General features: G+C 38.3%; 1 protein-coding gene across 2 annotated transcripts in view; it reads left to right on the forward strand.

Annotated features, from left to right (window-relative positions):
• AKT3 (AKT serine/threonine kinase 3) overlaps window positions 1–21,953 on the forward strand; it is a 151,944-nt gene that overhangs the window by 122,124 nt on the left and 7,867 nt on the right. For both annotated transcript variants that reach the window (XM_032683317.1, XM_032683316.1), the window contains exons 11-13: window positions 7,230–7,444; window positions 10,257–10,344; window positions 19,484–19,586. In XM_032683317.1, coding sequence (XP_032539208.1) covers window positions 7,230–7,444; window positions 10,257–10,344; window positions 19,484–19,586 — 406 coding nt within the window. The remainder of the gene's footprint in view (window positions 1–7,229; window positions 7,445–10,256; window positions 10,345–19,483; window positions 19,587–21,953) is intronic.

Below are 21,953 nucleotides of genomic sequence, written 5' to 3' on the forward strand. Positions count from 1 at the left end.
TGTTAGATAATAAACTTTCTCATTGTTGTAGTTGTTACCACAATTGATATAAAGTTCTAGGAAACACACTTTTTAACTTTTGTTGAATAATACGTGGGTGAATATTTGTTAACAGACCAGCAACTGTAGCAATAAAAATGTGTGAAAGGTTACCAGGAATGCTTAAGGAACATACACTCCACCTGAACTGTAAGGTTAATTGAAAACAGGGTTTTTTTCCCCTTAAATTAACAGTACATTGGTGTATCCAAGTTCTCAGTTTTCTTTCACAACATAGGTGTGCAGACAGTTTGTTTAGATGTTTAAATATTTTCCCATCTGTTCTGTCAAAATTATTGATTGAGCAACAAGCTACTTGTAATGTCCTATCTGAAGGTCTGTATCTAATGGATTAAGGGAAACCCATAACTATGTAAAAAATGTAATTGCTTTTGCATTAAGTTACTTTGGTTATCCAGCACAACGTATGAGTCCAATATTTCGATATTGTTCTCTTAAAGGTAAAACCCAATGCTGACAACCCTTCGTAGAGGATTGACAATGAATTTTACATTGAGCCTTTCATGCTCAGGGTTACTGCTAAATCTGTCTGTGTTTGCAGAGTCCAAAAGTTACAGCAGCTACCTACCATTTAAAGGTCTGTGGGAAATACAGTTCTTGATTGTGTGAATTTCTGCTGTGCAACCAAAAGTCTTCCAGAGGATGCTCATCAGGGATGTTGTGTTTCAAGAAAATGCGGTAAAGACAGGATTAAGGGACTTCCTGGATTCAGCTCAGTTTGTGTCTGAGGTAGTCACACCTTATATTCAGTGTTCTGTGATTAGTGAACTACTGGAGAATTCTAGATCCACTGAAGGTGAGGGGAAGTATGTGATCAAGATGCTCACAGACTTCACCTGTTATACTGCTGGCTGGCCTCCTTAAAAAATTTCTTTTCACAGAAACTTGTAAAAGCATTGTCTGTGCAGGTATCACCTTCCCTTTGGCATTGAGTTGTCTGCTTCCTAAGTCTCTGCCCCAAGCCCTTGTAAATAGGAGTTTGCAGATGTATCTCAAGCTGTTGCCTCCAGCTCTAGCTACTGAAGTAAAAAAGAGAATAAAAGATATGTTTTCACTGGTTTTCACCATAAAATTAAATGGACACCAAATTCTGTGGACTGTATGTTAGGCTTTTAAAGGAGTGACATATGTAAAGCAAAGGATACCTGGAGATGTATTAACTAATAAACCTAAAGATTAAAATCTATAACGACTGTTGAAGTAGAGGAGGAAGTCTTTTCAGTGGATTTTATTTTCTGGGAAAGAGAAAACTTCCAGTGGTACTAACAACTTTTTATTCAAGTCTGAGACAGTGGACTTTTCAGCAGTGGGGAATAGTATTATAATATTAGAAGATTGCTTTTTTTTTTTTTTGGTCAATAAATGTAAGTACAAGAGTATTTTTCTTTACTGATCTGTAATTACTTGCCAGCAGAATGAATTATTCTGTATGAGGGAAAACCACAATTGAATTACCATGATCTTAGCAGCCCTGCAGTGTGTTTGTGTTGTCTTAGTCATCATAAAGGAAAACTTAGGTCTGTGAACTGAATTTTTTTATTTTGTATGTAGGGCTTTACGATCTTTGCTCTATGTACAAAGCACTGTCCCATTGTGTATATATTGGTCATTGCCAGCAATACTCTCCAGAAACCCCAAGGTGTGCAGAGGTAGTGGAGTCACTAGAGAACAGTTTGTTTTCCCTTGTTACATTTGGCTATTCCTGCTATCTCAGTAAATTTCAGGAACAGTTGAGTTGCCTTTTAACCGCAATATAAAGAAAAATTTTAAGGTAAATAAATAGCTCTCCCTTAGCGGAAACTATAATTTTGTCCAGTGCTGCTAAAACATCCATAAAATCACTAAAGTACCTGCAGATGCCTGGTGTTTCTTGAAAGTGTGTGTGTTACTTAATCTTTTGCATATTTATATAAGACTGGAAAATACAAACTTCAGTGGCACCTGTGCAGCTGTTTTTAAAAGCATCTATATAAACCCAGGCTGTGTCCTTGTATTGCAGGTGTAAGTGTTAAGTTTTAGAGGAGCAACAATGCCTGTAAAAACTGTGGTGGTTTCGGTGCAGCTATGAGTGTATGCCCATTTTGAAACCCTGTTATACTGCTGGTGTGCTTTAGAGAAATGCTGGTTGGGAAGGGAAGCAGGGCCTTAATCTTCCCATTAAGTGAGCACAGCTGTTACAGCTGTCTGTGCATGCAGGAATACCTGTCAGAGTCAGTGTAATTTCTGTGGTGTAATTTTGGGGCAGAGTTTGACAAGCATTTCTTTCTGTAGCAGTGCCATATCTGATGCTGCCTGTCCTGGTGTTCTCACTTCTGCTACTGGAACTGTTCACATGGCAGTTGGGTGGCTTAGGTCAGAGAACTTGATTCTGGTGAAAAACAGTCCAATGTGAAGTTTTTTTCCTCCATTTTTTCTACTCTCTTATATAGTGTGTTGCCTAATTTTGGCAAGGTAAGGGAAACTGTGGTGAGAGAACAGAAACAAGACCCTGAATTAGGCTGGCACTGCCTCTGAAAGAACCAGTTGTGGAACTAGAGCCCTGAAAACAAATTGAGTAAGATTCCCCTAAGTTATAAAAGTGATGGTAATTTTTTGAGTTTTATTTCCCATGATCTGTGATGTCATCCAGAACTGCAATCAGTCCACCTTCTGCCTCACTCAGTGCTGGGAAGTCACTTGGGTACTGTGATGATGTGAGGGATGAGTGACTATCAGTGCTATCCACATCGTGCTGGAGCTCTTATCTCCTAAAACCTCACCTAGATCTTGACAGGTGGCTTGGGATTCCGGCACCCAACGTATGTGAAGCAGATAAAGGAAGGGAAGTCATATATCCGAGTGATCTCACTATTTAAACAAATTTTGTGAAAGCAAGCATGTAACTTCATCTTTACCTTATGAAAATGAACCTGACTTGAGTATGTGCTCAGTGTAAGGTGCTCTTTCTGAGCTCATGAGTTCTGTGTGATCCTTCTGTGTTGTACTCCTAGCAAATATTAGTACATTACTTTACAACAGATACCAGAGTGGTTGAGCTTGTGCCCTCTATGATGGTTTTGGTGGGCCTGCTGCCTTTCCTGCTGTGACCTTGATGGGACTGGGTTGTTAGGACAGTGCATTTGCTTAAAGATAGACTTGGGGGGGTCCTTAATGGCAAGGAACAAGAATCGGCTGATGGAGGCAGCTATTAAGGGCAGCGTACAAAGTCCAAGAGATCAAACTTTCCGCAGTGTCTGTGTCTGGGTGAGTGCTTAGGCTAGTGCCCCACGTATACAAGAATATCCCACAAATACTGGAGAGGACAGCAATGTTAGTCCTCACAACAAAAGGAGGTGTTTCTAAAAGTAGATACTCAATTCATGGTAGGCAAAAGATTGAACTCTTCCTAGGTACAAATCTTGCAGCTGTGTGTCATGTTCATTTTAGTGCCGAATTGAGGCTTTCTTGACCTATGTTCAGTGTAATTAAAAACAAATTCCTCAAATCCAAGAACTGTTTGGAAAGGATTCTGTAATGCTAGGGCAGTGTGTATAGACATGTTCTCATGCCTGCCCTAATTGCATAGATTTGGTTGTAGGAGCTGCTGGACTCCAGCACTTCACTTCCATTGACTGGTCACAGCCTACAAATCCTGGAGTTTCTTAACACCATGAGGACTAGAAATGACTTAAAGGAAATAATAGTGCATCTTCACTGAATGCATTATGCGCAATTTTATTACAGTTATATTAAAATAACTTGAGATGCATTTTGCTTTATTTACACTGTTTTCAGGCTGTTTTCGTTTTGCCTAAATAAAACCCTTTTGATGCTCTTGCTTGTCTGGCTGGCTGTAAACCAGGTATTTAAACAAAAATAAAGAGTTGCCAGTTTTGCCAGCTGGGGATGAGAACCCGGCTGGTGATATGCGGGTTCGGGAGGCAGTTAATCCAGCTTTTATGCTTTTTTATGATTTTATGTAAAAAGAGGTTAAAAATCACATTTGGCACTTTCTTTGTACCACTGTTTTGTTGCTGTTGTGGGAATGCAGCAAAAGGTTGTTCATACTTTTTATTATCATTAGGTAAAGTCCTGCATAAATTACGTAAAGGCACAAATACAATTTTCTTTAGCTATTGTCCATGTGACTTGCCTTGTTCAGAGAATGATATGTTTTATTTTCCCGTTGCCTTCTTTTATAAATCACAAATGCAAACCACACCTCAACTCACTTGTAAAAAGAATCTACCGCTATCTCATAATTTTATATATTTTGCTAGCTTCAAAAGAAAAGGGTAGCTAACTTTACAGATAAGAGAAATAGTAACAGTGCTAATAGATATAGTAGAAAAATACATAATGCTTTTATTCTGTGGTAGAAAAAACAGTGATTTAAAGACAAGCGTCATAGATTTTATATACAGTTTTTCAGCAAATAGCTTGCAATATGCTCAAACTCATAAAACATTTAATTAATTTTAAAATGTGGGAGTTATTTTAGTTAGTTTTGTCATATGTACTTATTCAGATAATTTGTTGAATTTTACACTTTCCAAAATTTCACCCTCTATTTGGAAATATCAATGATGTAACGAGTCTGTTTGTTTTGGCACAATTGTAAATAGTATGTGTTAATGTGTTAATATTTATGATTTTTTTTTAATCTTATATACACAAGAGAGATTTGTAATATACTTCTTTTCATTGTGTTTCTACTACTAATCCTTAAGGACAGTGAAAACTAGGAGTATGAATGCATTAATTACTGCGGGATTTCCAAAATTGCCATACTGGGTCAGACTGCATGTTGTTTCTGCTAATAGCATACACCAGATACTTCAGAGCAGGCTTGGATTTACTGTAGGAGAAAAAAGAGAGGCAACTAAATGAGCTCAACACCCCTCATTAGGGCTGGCTGGGGTAGTGCGTGTGTCCTGTGTGTGGCCATGGCCGCTTAGTGTCCCCAGGTAGGTGAGGACTGTGTCTGCCCTTCCTTCAGAGGAAATTATTACACATTTTAGGCAATCACAAGATAACGTACTCATGGATAAAAGTTATTTCTGGTCTTTTAGATGTTGCTGTATTCGTTTGTCGTGGTTTGAAACCACCAAAATCCAATTTCCGATTCCAAGCCCCACCCCATCTCACCCCAGTGTGAGAGGGGTTTTCCAGACACAACACAAGACTCAATATGGGGGAAAGGGAATTATATTACAATCACTACACAAATAAATATTATAATACATTATATACACAATCTTAACTATCTCTCCTATGATAAAGCAGTATTTACATTGGATCAAATCTCTTCTCCCTCCCATAAAAGTCCAGAAGGGAAGAAGGAAAGATCTTTTCCATGTTCAGGGCAGCAGTGTCTCTCTTCTTCCATGCAGCAGTCGTAGCTGAAGTTGTAGCTGGATCTCTTCCCATTACACACAAGGGGGTCTTCTCTCACCCCTCTCAACCCTTCGTCTCCAAGCAAAGGTCTCTCTCCCGTGGACTGCGATAGCCAGGACAGAAGTTCACCTCACCACGTCATATCATGGGGTGTAAGACCCCCCATGAAGGTCCCTTCCTCGAGGGGTTGAGTTCCCTTTGAGTCAGAACGTTTAGGGCAGCTTTCAGTTCAGTCCTTGCCCTAAGTGTTCTATCAGAGCTCCTTTGCTCTGTCTCAAAACTGCCAGCGTGGCAGCAGGGAGGGGGGGAGGAACAAGGCCACTTCCCCCGCGTTCTGTCTGGCCATCCTGGTCCAGCTTCAAGGACATCTTGAGCTTTTCAGCTCCTCTCTCTCTGCTGCATGTTGCATTCTAGGACTTCCATCCAATAGTCCAAAGGGGTTTTGGGGGACTTGATTCAGTTCTTACCCCAAAACTGAAGGCTTTACATATCACCAGATTTTCGCTACCTTGTATCTAAAGGGCTGTTCCTGTATGCTTACAGTTTGAATCTGGATGAGCTCTTTGTGATGGTGATTGCATGTGTCTGTGTGTTGTAAAAAGTATTTCATTTTCTGTGAATTAGTTTGTTGTTGGTTGGGGTGCTGCCTTTCAGAGTCTGCCTTCCAGTGATACCGTAACGATTCTATATAAATAATTATTTCTTTATAAATACAGTTCTGCTGTATTCATTGCATTTCTTTGAGCTTTCTACCTGTTTATTTTTTAAGTCTAATTTCTTGTTTTAAGGTTTTTTAATAGATCTTTCTGTAGGAAATATTGGCAACTTGACACATAACAGTCATAGTGCCTTCTGTTTTAATGTTTATTAACTTCTAACAGTTTCATCTTTTTTGAATGAACAGGCGTGATCTACTAGAAATGCATAGAAATTGGAATTATATATTCAGTAGCCTTAATTTTCCTTATTGCTTATGGTTTTGTTATGCGTTTGTGCTGCTTTTAGTTGTCTCCATTTCTGCAGTTTAATATGAAGGTGTATTAAGGTTAAGACACACTGCTTAGATTCCTTGCTCCGGTTCTCTGGGGCTGCTGGCAGAAGGGTTGTTTTGAGGTGCATGACATTGGAGGCATTATGTTAACAAATGATATCAACTTTATCACATTTCCATGCTTATGTCTTATAAGCATAGTATCATAGTAAACATAGTATCGTATAAACATTGTCGTATTTTTTTGCACTGGCGCAGTTCAGCTGTTAGGGCTATTTAATGGAATACAAGGGAACTGTCAGGAGAAAAACATTGAGGACTTTTAATATGAACGAAGATCATAAAGAAACTAAACTTGTCTCAGTAAGATTAAAATGGTACTAAATTGAAGACTTTGGACAGGTGGGGTAAGAAAGAGCAAGTGACCGAGCAAAGAGGTGCTTCACCACATCTAACTGAGACATTAGTACCTGTAGATATTGTCTCTTTCTAAAGCCATGTATGATGTAAATGGGACACAGGAATGGGGAAAATGCAGTCAAGACCATTTTGAGCAAGTCATTCTCAATTTTTTGGTTTGCATTTAGCAGTGCAGTCTATGGTATGCCTGGAATTTCAGTGAGCTCCGGTGTGTGAGTCAGTGCTGCAGTTGCAAGTACTGAGTTAGATTCTGGGAGTCCTTGTAGCACACTGTGAAAATAAAGTCTCAGAAACCTATTTGTATAGAGTTGCATCAAACAGACTGAAATGATTGTGTATGAAATAATGTATGTCTTACAGATGCTTTTGGTTTCTACCTCAGGTATTAGAAGATAACGACTATGGTCGTGCAGTGGACTGGTGGGGATTAGGAGTTGTCATGTATGAAATGATGTGTGGAAGATTACCGTTCTACAACCAAGATCACGAGAAACTATTTGAACTGATACTAATGGAGGACATAAAATTTCCTCGAACCCTGTCTGCAGATGCAAAATCATTATTATCAGGCCTACTGATAAAGGATCCAAATAAGCGGTAAGTGAAATTAATTGGGTATACAGGCATAATAAATACTCTCATTGTACTGGGTAATGTAAAAATAGGCCAGTGGTGCCTGGTCTTTCTGACTGAAGAATCTGTCAATCACAAGAGAGGGCCACATGCAGCCATACAGTCTCAGATTTCCACTTTTTCAATGCAGCAATAATTTACAAAATGCAGGAGAAACTTTTTTAATCATTCACAGCAAATACAGGGGTCTTTTTAGGTTCAGAATGTGTACCAGAACAAAGTGAAAGCTCTCACTTGTTTTTCCCAGTAGGACTTAACCCTAAGTTGACTGTGGTGTCTCATGGGGACTACAGCACTTGTTCTTCCTGATGATGGCAGGAGACATGTATAGACAGCCACAGCTATATTAGGGCACATAAATAAATTACGTGTTAGATCATGTAAACTCGTAACTCTTTAAAGAATGCAATTTCTGAGTGAAATTTAAATAGAGTGGTTTGAAAGCAAGTATCACCCAGCTGCTGTCTGTGCCCTTTTGTGATGGGCTTTTCCCTCTGAGATTGTTGCCTAGGAGAGCCATTTTCCAGTAGCTCCAGCACTGGACCAGCAGTGTCCAGTCCTCTGTGGTTCTAAAACAAATCTCTACCTTGGTAATCAGTGGGATTTGTTTGTAGGTACCTTTTTTCCCCCAATATGTCGTTCTTATGAGTCTCTTGGCAAGTTTTTGGGCTGCAGACATTGTCTGTCTCTCTTCTCTATTGTCTGTCTCTCTTCTCTAGTCCTCCTTCATCCTCTGGTTCTTCTCAAGAAGTCTTCAGTAGTGAGCATTGCCTGCAGGTGCTCCAGGCAGGACTGGTTGTCATGTCTTTTCAAGGGATTTGTCTGGATGCTGCCAAGTGCTACAGCCAGGACAGCACAAGTGGTCAGCCTGCCCTGCTCTAACTGAATTTGCTGTATGCAGCACAAACTGTGACCAACCAGCCAAATACATGGAGAGTAGAGTAAAACTGTGTTTCTGTAGCAACTCCTAATGCATTTTAACCTCCAAACAATCTGACCCATCCAATATATTAGCTTTTAGAATTGAAAAGATGCTTCCTTGTGATTAATCTTTGCAGACAGGAGTGTTTATTACAGACTTAAATTTACAAGCTTAATTGCATTCAAGTTCTTGTGCTAGCTAATGCTAAATAAGGTGGGAGCACAGAGTAACATCAACTGAGCTTTTTTTGTGAGCAACTAGAAGGGAAGATATTGAGAGAAGTCTGGAGACTGCAGGCTAAATGTCATGCTTTGCCAAGATATAGAGAATTTTACAATGAGTAGTTGAGAAACAAGGAGGAATACAGCTTGGAAATTAGAATAACTTTACACTCAGTTATTGCAAGAGTGACATAGTAGTCCAGAATATTTTAGTAATTTGGCAGCAGGGTAATACCAATAAAGATGTTTTTTCTTGGTTGTGGAAATTATTCCTACTTACAATAAATGCTTTAGAGAGGAATTTATCTTACTTAAATGGTTCTTTTAAAATTTGTCTTTATATCTTTAGCAGTTCCTTTTAATGAAGTGCAAACTGTATGTGTCACTCTTCTTGTCAATATTTAACACGTATGGTCTGCTTGTTCAGTTAAGATTAGCTTTTTTTCTCTGCCGCAGCTTCCTTCTGTTAGGGCAGTAGGATAGCCAGCCTCAGGGAGAAGTTAGATGAGAGCTGAGAAGTCCTGAAAGTTAACTTCTGCTGCTGGAAAGGGCAGATGGTCCTATGATTGGATGTATGATTCTTTCTTCACCCACAGTAGCAGCTCAAGGAACTCACTAAACTCATTTAGTCAAACTGGACTTGCTAATGCAACAAAAAATGGCCAGTTCTCCTCTTCTCTCTCTCTTCTCTCTCTCCTTTCTCTCTTCTCTCTCTCTTCTCTTCTCTCTCTCTTCTCTCTCTTCTCTTCTCTCCTCTTGCTCCTCTCTTCTCTCTCTCCTCTCTTGTCTCCTCTCTCTCTTCTCATCGTGGGGTTACTTTTCTTCCAAGTTAGTGAGCTGACTGTGCTCAGAGTCATCAAGTGGGATTGATGCTATAGATGCAAGTGAGAGAGGAGAGGTACGGACAGGGGTGGGACCCTCCTCTTTTGGCAGCAGTGGCCACTTCTGTAGCTCAAATCGCCTTGGGCAAGTTCACCCAAAGTAGGTGAAATTAACTTCCTAGGATGATTTAACAGACAGAGTCTGGCTTTGGCAAGCTACAGGCCACAGTGAATAGTGTGGTTATTTACAATGGCCTTTAAATAACCTTCTCAGCAGGCCTACAATTTATTAATTTATACTAATTGACTCAGATTGAGACTATTTTATGGTAATTGGTTAATTGTTACAGCACCCAGATGCAACAGCAGCGAACACTGTACAAAAATGATGTGCGAGTCATTACAGATTCAGTGGCTGGCACCTCCTTGGCAAAATTTTATTTCAGCATTATTGGGTTGGTTTGGGTTTTTAATAGTTAGCCAGAATGTTAGTTGGTGTTTCAAGCAAACTAAACTTAAGTATGTTTTTAAAATTAATGAAATACTAAAAGAGCTCATCATGGACAGTAACAAACACTGTAGTTGGAATAATCAAATAGAATAGACCATGGTATGGATACTTCTGCTATCACATTTTCTCTAGAGATCATTGGAATTCATATTAAACAGGTGAAAATTACATATTAAATGGGTGGAAATTGTTCCCAGATAGTCAAAAAGAAATGGTCGTTTTTCCAACCATAACAGTAACTTGATCTCACTGTAAAAGTAATGCTTGTTTAATATGTGGGTTTTTCCCTCACACTCTTTAGACTTGGTGGAGGCCCAGATGATGCAAAAGAAATCATGCGTCATAGTTTCTTTGCTGGAGTAAACTGGCAAGACGTATATGATAAAAAGGTATGTCATTATTATATGTATATGACATTGAATAACCTGGCTTCTGCAAAGTTGTTTCAACTGGTAGTCATAGGACTGCTGTTCTCTGGAGTTAGTAATTTTTTTCTTTGCAACTTTTTTGTGTTACTACAAATGACTAATTATTCTGAACAAGGTGTACTTATTTAATCTTTAGGTTTTCAGTAATAATGTGTCAGTTCACTGGAAATAAATTTTGCAAACCAACCTAAACTCAGCAAAGATTTTCCTTCTATTATGTAAATGTCCAAATTTTTTCCTTTCCATTTTTCTTCCTGGGCCTTCAAGAGAAAAGTAGGTGTATGACTCAAGATAATGTGAAAATGTAATATAAGTTTATCCTGAATTGTATTTCTATTTCTTCCCTTTATTGAAAAGTTGTTTTATGGAAAAGGGAGATTAAGGGATTGGAGGGGACTCATAGCAAAAATCTACTTTCTAATTGTTTGTGTATAAATAGAAACGTTTTTGAAACTTATTTTTAAAAAGATATCTAAAAAAATTAAAATAGCGTTAAAACACTGAGCCAAAACAGCTTGTGGAGGAAGAAGTGAGTGCTGGGAATTCAATTGAAACAGCTTTCTCTAAACCCAGTCCTGTTCCTGTAATGATCAACACTTTGGGAATGATTTTAGGAAATGAATTTATCTCAGTAGTGAAACTCAATTCCACGGAAGTTTTTTTATATACAGAAACTGATTTTATCATAGTATTTCTGTAAGAATTTACTTGTTGCTATAAACCCCATCTATTTTGATAAAGGCTTCTCTTTTTTACCCCCAACTGTTTTATGTTGCCAGTTGAGCTGTGTAATTTTAAAAGATAGTTTTTTTCTACTTTTTTTACTTTGTTCAAATAAAAGGAAAATGGAAGACATACGACTGAGCAGAATATGTTTATGCTGCAATGTCAGTGATACAAACTGTTTTTTCAGTTGTTGTTGAACTGGAATTTTAAAATGTGTGGTTGTTGGTGTGGTACTTCTCTGACAAATACCGGAATTGAAATAGAAGCCTGTATATGATGATACAAAATATGGTACTCTGAAGTTACTTGATACAAGTGTGATTTTTCCCTGGCAGTATCACAAGGTTTCAGGAAACTTTACACTAAATAATCATAGCAAGTATATTAATCAGGTTACTTTACGAGCTCAACCACTATTTGGTTATGTAAGGACACTGTAGAGAAGCACTCTTAGGATACAATCTAAAAATACAAGTTGAGGACCTTTCTAGAGTAAAAAAAATCCCAGTCAATTGGATTGCAATGTTCTAGGAGTGGGTGAGAGAAAAAAAAGCTGTTACATTATTCTTGCTCTCTTGAAAAAGATTTCCTAATTATCTTGCATTAGAAATAGAGCTTTCAATTCTACACTGTGTTCAGCATCATATTTAGTTAAGAATATATAGATACTCTTAATTACATGCGCTTTGATCCTTTCCAAAGGAACATGGCAAATGTCTTTCAGCCAAGATCTTTTTCTAAGCTATTAAAATAAAAGGAGGCATTTTGCAGAGTTACATATATATATATATAAAATATATATATAAATGCTGGCACTTCACTTTTATGATCATGGAAGTGGATATGGCTTATTGGGTTATTATAACTGGAGAAATTGTAGTCCATCTTTGTTTGTTCTGGCCACCGTTGCTTTGAGAAACCAAATTTGCTAGTAAAAAAATTATTTGCATTTCCTCAGTTGAACAGTTAACTTCAAGGATTGTAAGAATTGGTTTTGTGCAGTACTGGCACACAGTGTGTTCTTTATGGAAAAATAACTCATGTAAATGAGTTCTGACAGTATGTTTTTCTGTTTAATTAAAAAATAGTTTTGTTCCTATTTGTTCCTAACAAAACCATTTGCCTGGCTGGTTAAAATATCCAGTTGTTCCATCTGCACACACAGTCTTACAGGTTCTGAAGTATACAGGGTGTAAGACTGTGGTCTGAAATACAAACCACAAAGATAATAACACTATTAATGAACTTTCATTGAGTATGTTTATTGGAATGCTTGTATGAATATTCTTGAGGTATTTTGGTATTCTAAAATAACTCAGAGCATTAAACAAATTGATTTTCAAACAGGTTTATTCTATGCTTGCTTCTGTTTCTGTTTTTTGTTAGTAGTAGAATCTTCAGTAGAGTCACTTAATGAAATTGATAGTGAATATAATTATTGGCACAGTAAAAATATTTCAGAGTAATTTTGCCTGAGTTTTATGCACCATGACACTGTAATTTTCTGGCTGTATTTCAGGATTGTGTTTCTGTTAGCAATGAAAGAACGGAAGTTCACTTTTGGAGTAATGGAAACAAAAAAATCATGTGTATTCCAAGTAGTTGTGATAGTTTGTACGTGTTTACACTGTGGTTGTATGCCTCTAATTTTATCATTTTTACAGATATTAAGTGCATCTCTGTACTTACTAGGTTATCACTTTACTGGTGTGGTTAAAGCCAGAATTATGTATCTGTAAACTATTTCATGTATTTCATATGACAGTAGCTCTGTCAGGTCAAATGGATCCAAATGGTCAAATGGAATTATTAGCTTTCTGATACTGCTAACTAGTTAACCTAATTTGGTACTACACAATGATAAAAAAATACTGTATGGCACACTGGAGCAGAGAAAGATCGTTGCCTTTAAATGAAAAATGTATAATAGTTAGCATTTGTGATCTGATGTATTTATTTTTGGCAGAAAAACCATGAGGGCATATGAAAGAGAGCAGCCTGTGCCAGGTTCTTCCTGTGATCATCTCAGCCCTGATGAGTTTTTATCTCTGTGCCTGAGTATGAGAAATTGAATAGTTTGGCAAACTCTGAAGACTTCAAAAGCCCATATACTTCAAAAAATATTTGTTTTATTTTTAGCTGGAATCAGGAAGCTTTTCAAATGTCTCTGTTTCTCATTTAAGAGTGGTATTAGCGTATTTTTATTTGGGTTGCAGAAATATTCTTAAGTTGTCAGATGTTCTGTTTAGGGTCTTTCACTGAACAAAAACCACGTGGGCATTAATTAAAAGGTAGAAATTTGGGTATGTCTTCAGGCTTGAAGCACTCAAATAGCCTCATGGCAAAGGACGTCCAGACCTTTTAGCAAGGCCTGTTTTTTCTCCTGCACATAATATAGATGAAAGAAGAAAGAAACCACATGGAAATTTGGGCTGATATATATATCTATATATAGATATAGATATATATCTTCTTCTGATTTGTGGTAATACCTCTGATTGTTCCTGGAGCAAATTAGGGAGTGCTAACAAATTAATTTGTTAGTACTGGGAAGGGAATAGGGACAAGTGGCAGTAATGGAGAAGGCTGGGATGCCTGGCTTTGCTGCAGGTGCAGTGCTTGTGGAGGCACCTGTCTCAGCGTGGAGGCAGTGACTTTCAGCATGAAGTCTGACAGCTGCAAGAAGCTGTTCCGTACCCTTCAGCTGTGACTACCTTTGTTTTCCTCAAGACACAAAACCAGTAGATGATGAAATCCCGTGATTGAAGCCCTGGGTTCAGGCCTGGCAAAATCTAAAACATAACTGTGATCTTAAATGCACGTTTAAATACTTCTGTGTATCAGATTTTGAAGGAAAAGGGCAGGAGGGAAATAGGAAAATACCAACATTTGGATTTAGGCCGTTGCTATTTGAGTCATACTATTTTTGTACAATTATCTGCACTGCAACAACACCTGCAGAAATTACCCTCGTTAGTTGCTTTTGTGTTGTTGCCAAGCAAAGTAGTAAAAAGATCAGAAAACTGCTAACCAGTCTGATCTTTTCATTGTGTTTCCACTGATACTTTAAACTATATGGGCAGACCTAGAGGTTGATTACCACCCTTCCCCCAGCTGCTTGAATTTACAGGGAGGAAAATATACATAAGGGTGTCTGATTCTTAAACTTACATTGCTGTAGTCCTGGGGGTTTGTGGTCTCTCTCTCTGTGATAACAGCATTGTATCACTTGGAAAACAGCTTATCCATGGGTGAACCTCCCTGCTGAAGCCTGTTTTCCTGTGGATTTGTGTGGTGTCTCTTCCTACCACTGAAATCCCAGCTCTTCCTCCTCCGCCTGCCTAGGACCACCTCATGCAGGGTCTGTGGGGTATTCCTAGCTCCCGACTGTGCTCCAGCTGCTGGCTGGGCAGCAGGCTGCCTGCTTCGGGGCCGGGTATGGGGATGAAGCAGTTCCTACGGGAATGCTTACAGATTGGCTTGAAGCTCAACTCAAATTACCGTCTTTTCTCCAAGTGGCAGCTCTAGTTTGAGGGGGATGGACAGGTATTTCTCCCTTCTACTCAGCACGATTCAGCGGCACTCTGTTGGTGGATGAGATTCTTATGGTAGTATTAATTTTTAGTTCATTTAAAGGAAAATTCTCTTTAAATTAAAAGGAGAAAGAAGACCAGATTGATGTTCTTAGGCGTCATACTTTTCGTTTGGCAGATCAAGTGCATCGCAGGTACTTTGAAGTAGCTTTAACTACTTCCTGTACAATACCAAGACAAATGATTCCTGGTAAATTATTTTTGGTCAAATTTTCTGTCATAATGAAGTGTTTGTGTAGTTGTTCAGTAAGCGTGAAAAAGTTCAAGGTGTAGAATCAAGCCTGTCTGTTCATCTCAGTGTACCTGTAACAGTCAGATACTGTATCTGCACCTTTCCTTCCCCTGAGAGATGGGTGACAACTTTCCCAGGACTTGAACCACGGAAAAACTGTGGTGTTTCTCACACGCTTCCCTCGATGGATGCCAAATGGAAATGCCATTCACTTAGAGAAAATGAAGACACTAAGAATTTGGTACTGCTTTTGCTGTCATTTCTAACATCAAGCCTTGGAAATGGCCAGGGCAGATTCAGCTTGACAGATGGATATGAAATTGGATTTTTGTCTTGAACATCAACTCTTAAAGTCACTTAACTCACACTGAGTTTAGACTTTTATTTCTTTATTTGTACAGACACATACATATCTATGCATATGTGTGTGTGTAATGCATAAACTTTGAAAATCTGTATTTCTGTTCCTTAGAGTAAATTGTCAGGAGGTGCGGTTCCCTGTCTGGTTGGAGTGTGTTCCTGAATTTGCACAGGCCGTGAGGGGAGGAAAATTACCCTGTACTAAAGCTTGGCAGCCAGGACTGAGGAGAGTGATTCTCTTGCTGACTGACAAGGACTGTGCTTATCAAAAGCTCATCTTACTCCTTTTGTGCCCAGGTTACTGAGTGTGCCTTTGGGTACTCACATCACTCTTGGACTTCTGATTTCTCATGTCAGAAGTGGGGAATAGCTGTGGCAGTAGCGCCTGGATACTATTTCCTTGTGGAACCAAACATGAAATGTCACTGGCTGTAGAGTGGCATCTTCATGTTGTGATCATCAGAGTGGTAGTTGATGTTGGGTGTTTTAATCTTTATCATTAAACCTCAGCTTCAGTCATGCTTGGGATGTATGGCGAAGCTTCTGGAGTGTCACAGTGTTTATCTCTGCAGAAGTTGCACCTTATTTATCTTTCTAACAGTTTAATTACAGCTGAAATTTGTGGACATTTTACTTCGCGTTTTTAAATGAAGCCTTGTCCGAGGGTGGACAAGGTGACACCCCTTCAGAAAGATTGCCAGGTTTCTGTGGCAGGGTGTGTTGGTGACAAAATCTGTGTGGAATGGTTCTGTCTGCAGTCTTCTGAACGTGGTGTTGAATGGTCTGAATGTGTCCCTCTGCATACACTTGGGTGTGTCATTTATACCACACTCTGCTTCTGCTTTGTCTGAAAGCTTGTTGGGGAAGGATTTCTTACAGTGTTTCTCTCATTTTCTTCTGGAGGTGATGCCTAAGCTCTGCATACTGGTTCCTCATTCCTTAACAAGAATTATTTTAAAGGTCCTCCCGTTAAAACTGGGAGTGTGTCTCGTGAATATCCCAACAATTACATACATGTCAGAGAAAGAATTTACTTGGGGAAAGGGAGGTGTGCCTTTGGTGTCAGCTCAGGAGTCTGGAGTGGGATGTCCACAAGACTTTAGCCCCTGTTGGTTTGGTGTAGGTGGGGTAGAACAGATGGAAAGGAGCAATCCCCTGTTCTGGCTGTCCTCAGAGCTGTGCCGGTAGAGGTGATGCTGTGAGGGAAGGAGGCAAAGTGTATGGGAAGAATTAAGAAACTTCCCTGCTGCTGTCTGTTGAGTTGTATCTGTGCATCCTAATCTCAGCTACCATTTCCCCATTTCCAAAGGCTGTAGGGGATGGTTGGTGTACTTTAGTGTACAACTTGGATAAACACTAGTGTAAGCTGTTGTTGAGAGCCATATGGCTGGATGGTTTGTTTCTACAGTCACTGAAGTTTCCAATTACCTTTTATTTCCAGGATATGAAGGATACTGCAGTAAGATGGATGAATCCTAAAACACCATTGACATAAATTTGCATCTGGTTCCTCCCTTCTCATTACAGGCTAGTTTCATGTGTTCTAGTTGTTTCACTTCCCCAGACAGCAGAACTTTTGTCATCACTGAAATTTTCATCAGCTGACTTTTTGGGTGTTACTGATAAACAGTTTTCTAATAGGCTTTGCTACTGAGCATCGAATTGGAGCGCCAGCTTGATGAATTTTGTTTTAATAATGCTTTTCATACCTGATTAAAATTATTACTGTAATTTTTTGTTCCTTAGGAGTCATTTAGTACTGTGCTTCTCTTCCTGAAATGATGTTTTCAAAGTATTTTCCATAACCATTCCTATTTCAGATAGATGGGGAGAACAAGGAAGTGGTTTAAAGTCATAGTGAGTCCTCTTCATTTCAGTGGATTAAAAGAAAAAAAAAGTAGTAAAAAACCCCTGAGTAAACTAGTAGTTAGTGAGTAAGTTTTTGAGGAAGAAATTTGTCATCGAATGCATTTTCTTTTTCCTCTCCAGTTACACATCCACACATTCCTCCATATAATGATATTACCTTGCCATACCTTTTGTTTTTCATTAACTACTTGAATCTAAATCGCAGTTGTTGAAGACTGCAATGTGTTTTCTCCTTCTCTTCACAAAGTGGTTGTAGTATGAACAGTCCCTGTTGTACTTGGTAACAAGAGTAGTTTGTTCTCCTGGAGATGTGTGCTGCACCGTTGAAAAGACATTGTTTCTTGTCCTTGAGAAACAAGAAAGTTTTTCCTAAGCTTGTATTTTCATTATCTTCAAAGGAAATGTTTTAATTTTTTGTGAAATGGCATTTTCTGTTTCTCATCAGTAAAAATTATCCCAATCGGGAAAGTAGCAAAGTTGTTATAAACCTGTTAGCTTATGGATTTTTTTCATACTGAATTTATTGCTGAGAACTGTGAAAGTGTCTTTTTAAAAGGACGTGATGGACACTTGTCCTTATCTAGAGTACATTACTTGTTTTCCTGTAATCTTGTGTGGCCTTTTTTTGTTTGCTTTTGCATGTTTGCTTGTTTTGTTTGGATTTTTTTTTAGGGGGGAGTTGGACTTACTGAGTATTCTTCTTTGACACAGAAAAATGAGAAACAAATGGCAATCTGGGATATTCCACTGGAGTAACTCTGTGCTTAGGAATTGTGTGACTGCATTGCTGGAGGGACATACAACTTTTGAAATCTGCTTTAATAGTGCAGAATTGCTTGGGATAGCCAGAATGCATACAAAAATAATTTTCAGAAAGGTTAGAAATTTATGCAGTAAAATAGAATACTTTGGTTTTAAACATTGGATGTAACTGGATTTATACCTGGAAGATTCTTCCGATATTGAGTTCATATATGTTAGCTCTTTCAGCCCCAAACCTTTACTTCAAAATCCTTCTCTGCTGTTGTATGTTTTCCATTCATGACAATGTAAGGGAAAACTGAATTTAGTTTTATAAAAGAATCAGATTTATTGTACTGAGTGTATGAAAGAGAGAGATTTGGTTTTGCTTAGTAATTGCTTGCACTGTTACTGAAGATTTGGATCAGATAAAATAGGTCTCTTAGTATGTACACATCATGTGCATCTATGCATCTAGTGCCTAGAACTCAGGAGGGAGTTTAATGGCAATTCTGCTTCCTTTGCTGTGGGGCAAATGAACAAATTAATTGTTTGGTCTTAGTGTTCTGGAGTTGAGGAGAGAGGTAACATGAAACTAGTGAAAACCACATGCAAGCTGATAATATCAGTGACCCCTCATGTAATCTGTTGTATTGAAAGGAAAATCAATACTCTATTCTCAGGGTGTGTTTTAAAGTGCATATGCGGAGATAACACTGAAGGGCTCCAAGGTACAAACAAAAACATTGTCACACCACACCTACACACATTTATGTCACACCCACACACATTTGCAATATCATACATACTAAACTGCCTTATCATTTTTGGACTAGCATCATGCAGAGTGATATTCCATGCTAAATATGCCTTCCAGTTAAAATCTTTGGCCTATAGGCAGTTCTTCCGGTGGAGAAGGTGGAGAGCAAGACTGGTTCAAAAGAGAGGCAAGGAAGTCTGCCTGGGGGCTGTGAGCAGATAATAGTGATTTGCTGTTGGGAAATACCACACTGTACTCTAAAAGCAGTAGGCAGGCTTAGATCCAGGAACTCACTTAAGCATGAACTGGCCTTTTTTCAAATGTAAGATTAATTTTCACATCACATAATTTCTTTTAAACGTAAGTTCAGATGAAGGTCTTAACACTGAAAAAAACCCAAACCAAACCATCATGCTTATTATACTCTCTGTGTAGTTTTTTTTTCCTTAGCTGTTTATACAGCCAAGTTATGGTGAAGTATCTAGAGGTGCCTTTGCCTCACAGCTATGAGGGTAATTACATTGGCCTGAAGAGTTTCTAGGTAATTATCTTTATGCAGCTCAATTTATCTGCAAGTCATGTGAGAGTGATATTTGGAATTTAGCTGTGTTGTGCTATTAACTGGATCTTGAACTGATATTTTTGGGATTGACTCTAATGGCTTCTGTCTCTTACTAGAAGTTAAGAGACTCAGCTGCCTCTCCACAGACCTACTCGTTTGATCTGGGGCATAGGGAAAAAGAACTTACTTGTTTTCCTGGTAGTAATTTGGCTGGTTTGAGGTATAGTAATTTTATTTTGTTTCTTGGTGCCTTTCAGCTTGTACCTCCTTTTAAACCTCAAGTGACATCTGAGACAGACACCAGGTATTTTGATGAAGAATTTACAGCTCAGACTATTACAATAACGCCGCCTGAAAAATGTAAGTCAGAAATGATGCGTTAGCATGACTTAACAATGTTTATAATAAAGCACTGTATAAGGTTTTTTTCTATTTGAATGGAAAAGCTGTTCTCAGTGTTACTAATAAAAATCTTCATATGGAAGTGTGTAAGAGTAACTCGCAATGACAGTTTTCTTTTTAAGAAGGAGCAATTACAAAACTTAGAATACTAGATCACTCTGGTTTGAGTTTTGAGGGCATTTTTGGTATGGACTTTCATGTTTTGATTTTGTTTGGGGTTTTCGTTTGTTTGCCTATTAGGGATTTTTTATTTTTAAATAAGAGAAGGCACTAGCTTCAAGTGTTTATTGGTTGGCAGTCAAGGTCCCAGTTCAGCAAAGTACTTGGAACATGGACCCTGCTTTAAGCATGTGGACACTGCTAGTGGCTGTCTAGTTTTAGTGAGATAGGCATATTTTAAAATACTTTGAAGATGAAAAGAAAAAAAAAAAAGATCTGCCAGAGACAAGTGGATGTCTCTTTGTGTACATACCAATTACTTGAAAATGAAACGCCATATCAAGTTTCGTTCTTCAGCAGAGCTCTTAGAGAAGCTGTTAATGAGGATGTAACCACTGCACTGGGACTTGCACAGAGTTTTTTTGTTGCAGTGAATGTAATTTCTCCACAGTTTGTATTTTTGTCATCTTCTGTGACATGCACAAGAATTGTGATCTGATCAGCCAAGGGCTTAACAGAGTTATTTACCAAGCCAGAGCAGTTAAAATCTTGCTTCTGAGTTCTTGAGTAAATTTTTTTTTCTAAATGGGATATTTGTGAGTTTTTGTTTATTTTAAATTGGAGGCTGAGAAAGGCGGAACACAAAAGTAGACAATAGAGGCTGTAGTTATTGTTGCTTACCCTTTCCTAAAGCTAGCCCATTTTTTTGTGTTTTAGGATTCGCAGGTTAGCTGCAGTTTTCTGTTTGTATATAGACCTAGTGTATTTTCTGGATTTCACGTTTTTAGTGTTTGAACACAGTCATAGAAGCGCAGAAAGGTTTGGGTTGGAAGGGACCTTAAAGATCATCTAGTTACAAGCCCTCCTGCCATGGGCAGAGACACCTTCCACTAGACCAGGTTGCTCAAAGTCCATAATTTAAGTGATTTTAAGTCTTTCTACTGTGAAAAGAGAATCCTTACTTCTCCCATTTATCTTGATAAGAATTTGTTCATATTTGTAACTTGAACAAATTTTACTTAAAATTTGGATTAACTTGGAGTCTGTTGATTCGATATAATAAAGTCCTGATCTCTTGAAACCCCACCTATGCAATGAGTTCATCAAAGGGTGAAGCAATGCAAAACGTGTATGCCTCCAAGGCTTCAGCTTTAAATTTATAGAATTCAGGGCAGGTGACTGAGTCTTAAGAATAATGAAGGGGGAGGTGATGACCAACAGCAGTGCAGAGATCAGCTGCTGAATTGCTGGCATGGGGAGCCCTTCCAGGGAGCTGGCAGGGCTACCTCACCTGAGCCTGCGATGAGCAGCATTGCCAGCAGCACAGAGGTGTATTTTTTCCTGTGCCAGGTAGATTTGCTGCCATTTTTAGTGAACTGCAGTGGTTCAAGAACCACATGGGGCTTTCCCTTTTCTGTTGTTGTGGTTGGGACATTATTTTTAATTATTTTTATTTTAAAATCTTCAAGGAATTGTATTATTTACAGTGTGGTATCACCTCTGTCTGATGTGATTACGCAAAAGGGGATTAAAATGTGTTTTAGGGAAAGAGGGCGAGTAACAGTGTCAGAAGGTTACTGCTGAAATAAAGATCTTTTCTAGATATTTATTTTTATTGATACTCTGTCTTATATCTACAGAAATCAGTCTGATAGCAAAACAAATAGGCTGTGTACATTAACCTCCTTGAAACTGATAGTGTAAAAGCAAGATTGTATTTGAAGTTACAGAACTGAGCGGCATTGTTGAAGTCAAGTAGCCTAATCATAACAACTGCTCAAACCTGCATTAACTCTAGTTTTTATGCGTAGAATATATGCAGATACAAAAGATACATAATTCTGAAAGGTTGCATATAAATATGTCATTAGAACAACAGTCTCACTAGGAGTCTTTAAGAATAAGCACTGTTAAAAAATCCATGTGAGAATGTCCATCCAAATTCTCCGAGTTACGTAACATCTGGTGCCTGGTTTCCACTGGCACTGCAGGAACTATGTAAATGAAAATATTTATGAATTTGGCTTAGTCCATGTTTCCTCTGATCCCAGTAAATACTGTAAAAATAAATAGTTTACTAAAAAATAATATCTACGAATTGAAACACATAGAACCTACATGAATTGTTCATTTTGTAGCTGTTTTTCCTTTTAACTCCCTTTGAAA

Source organism: Chiroxiphia lanceolata, chromosome 3 (assembly GCF_009829145.1).
Source record: "Chiroxiphia lanceolata isolate bChiLan1 chromosome 3, bChiLan1.pri, whole genome shotgun sequence".
Classification (NCBI taxonomy): Eukaryota; Metazoa; Chordata; class Aves; order Passeriformes; family Pipridae; genus Chiroxiphia; species Chiroxiphia lanceolata.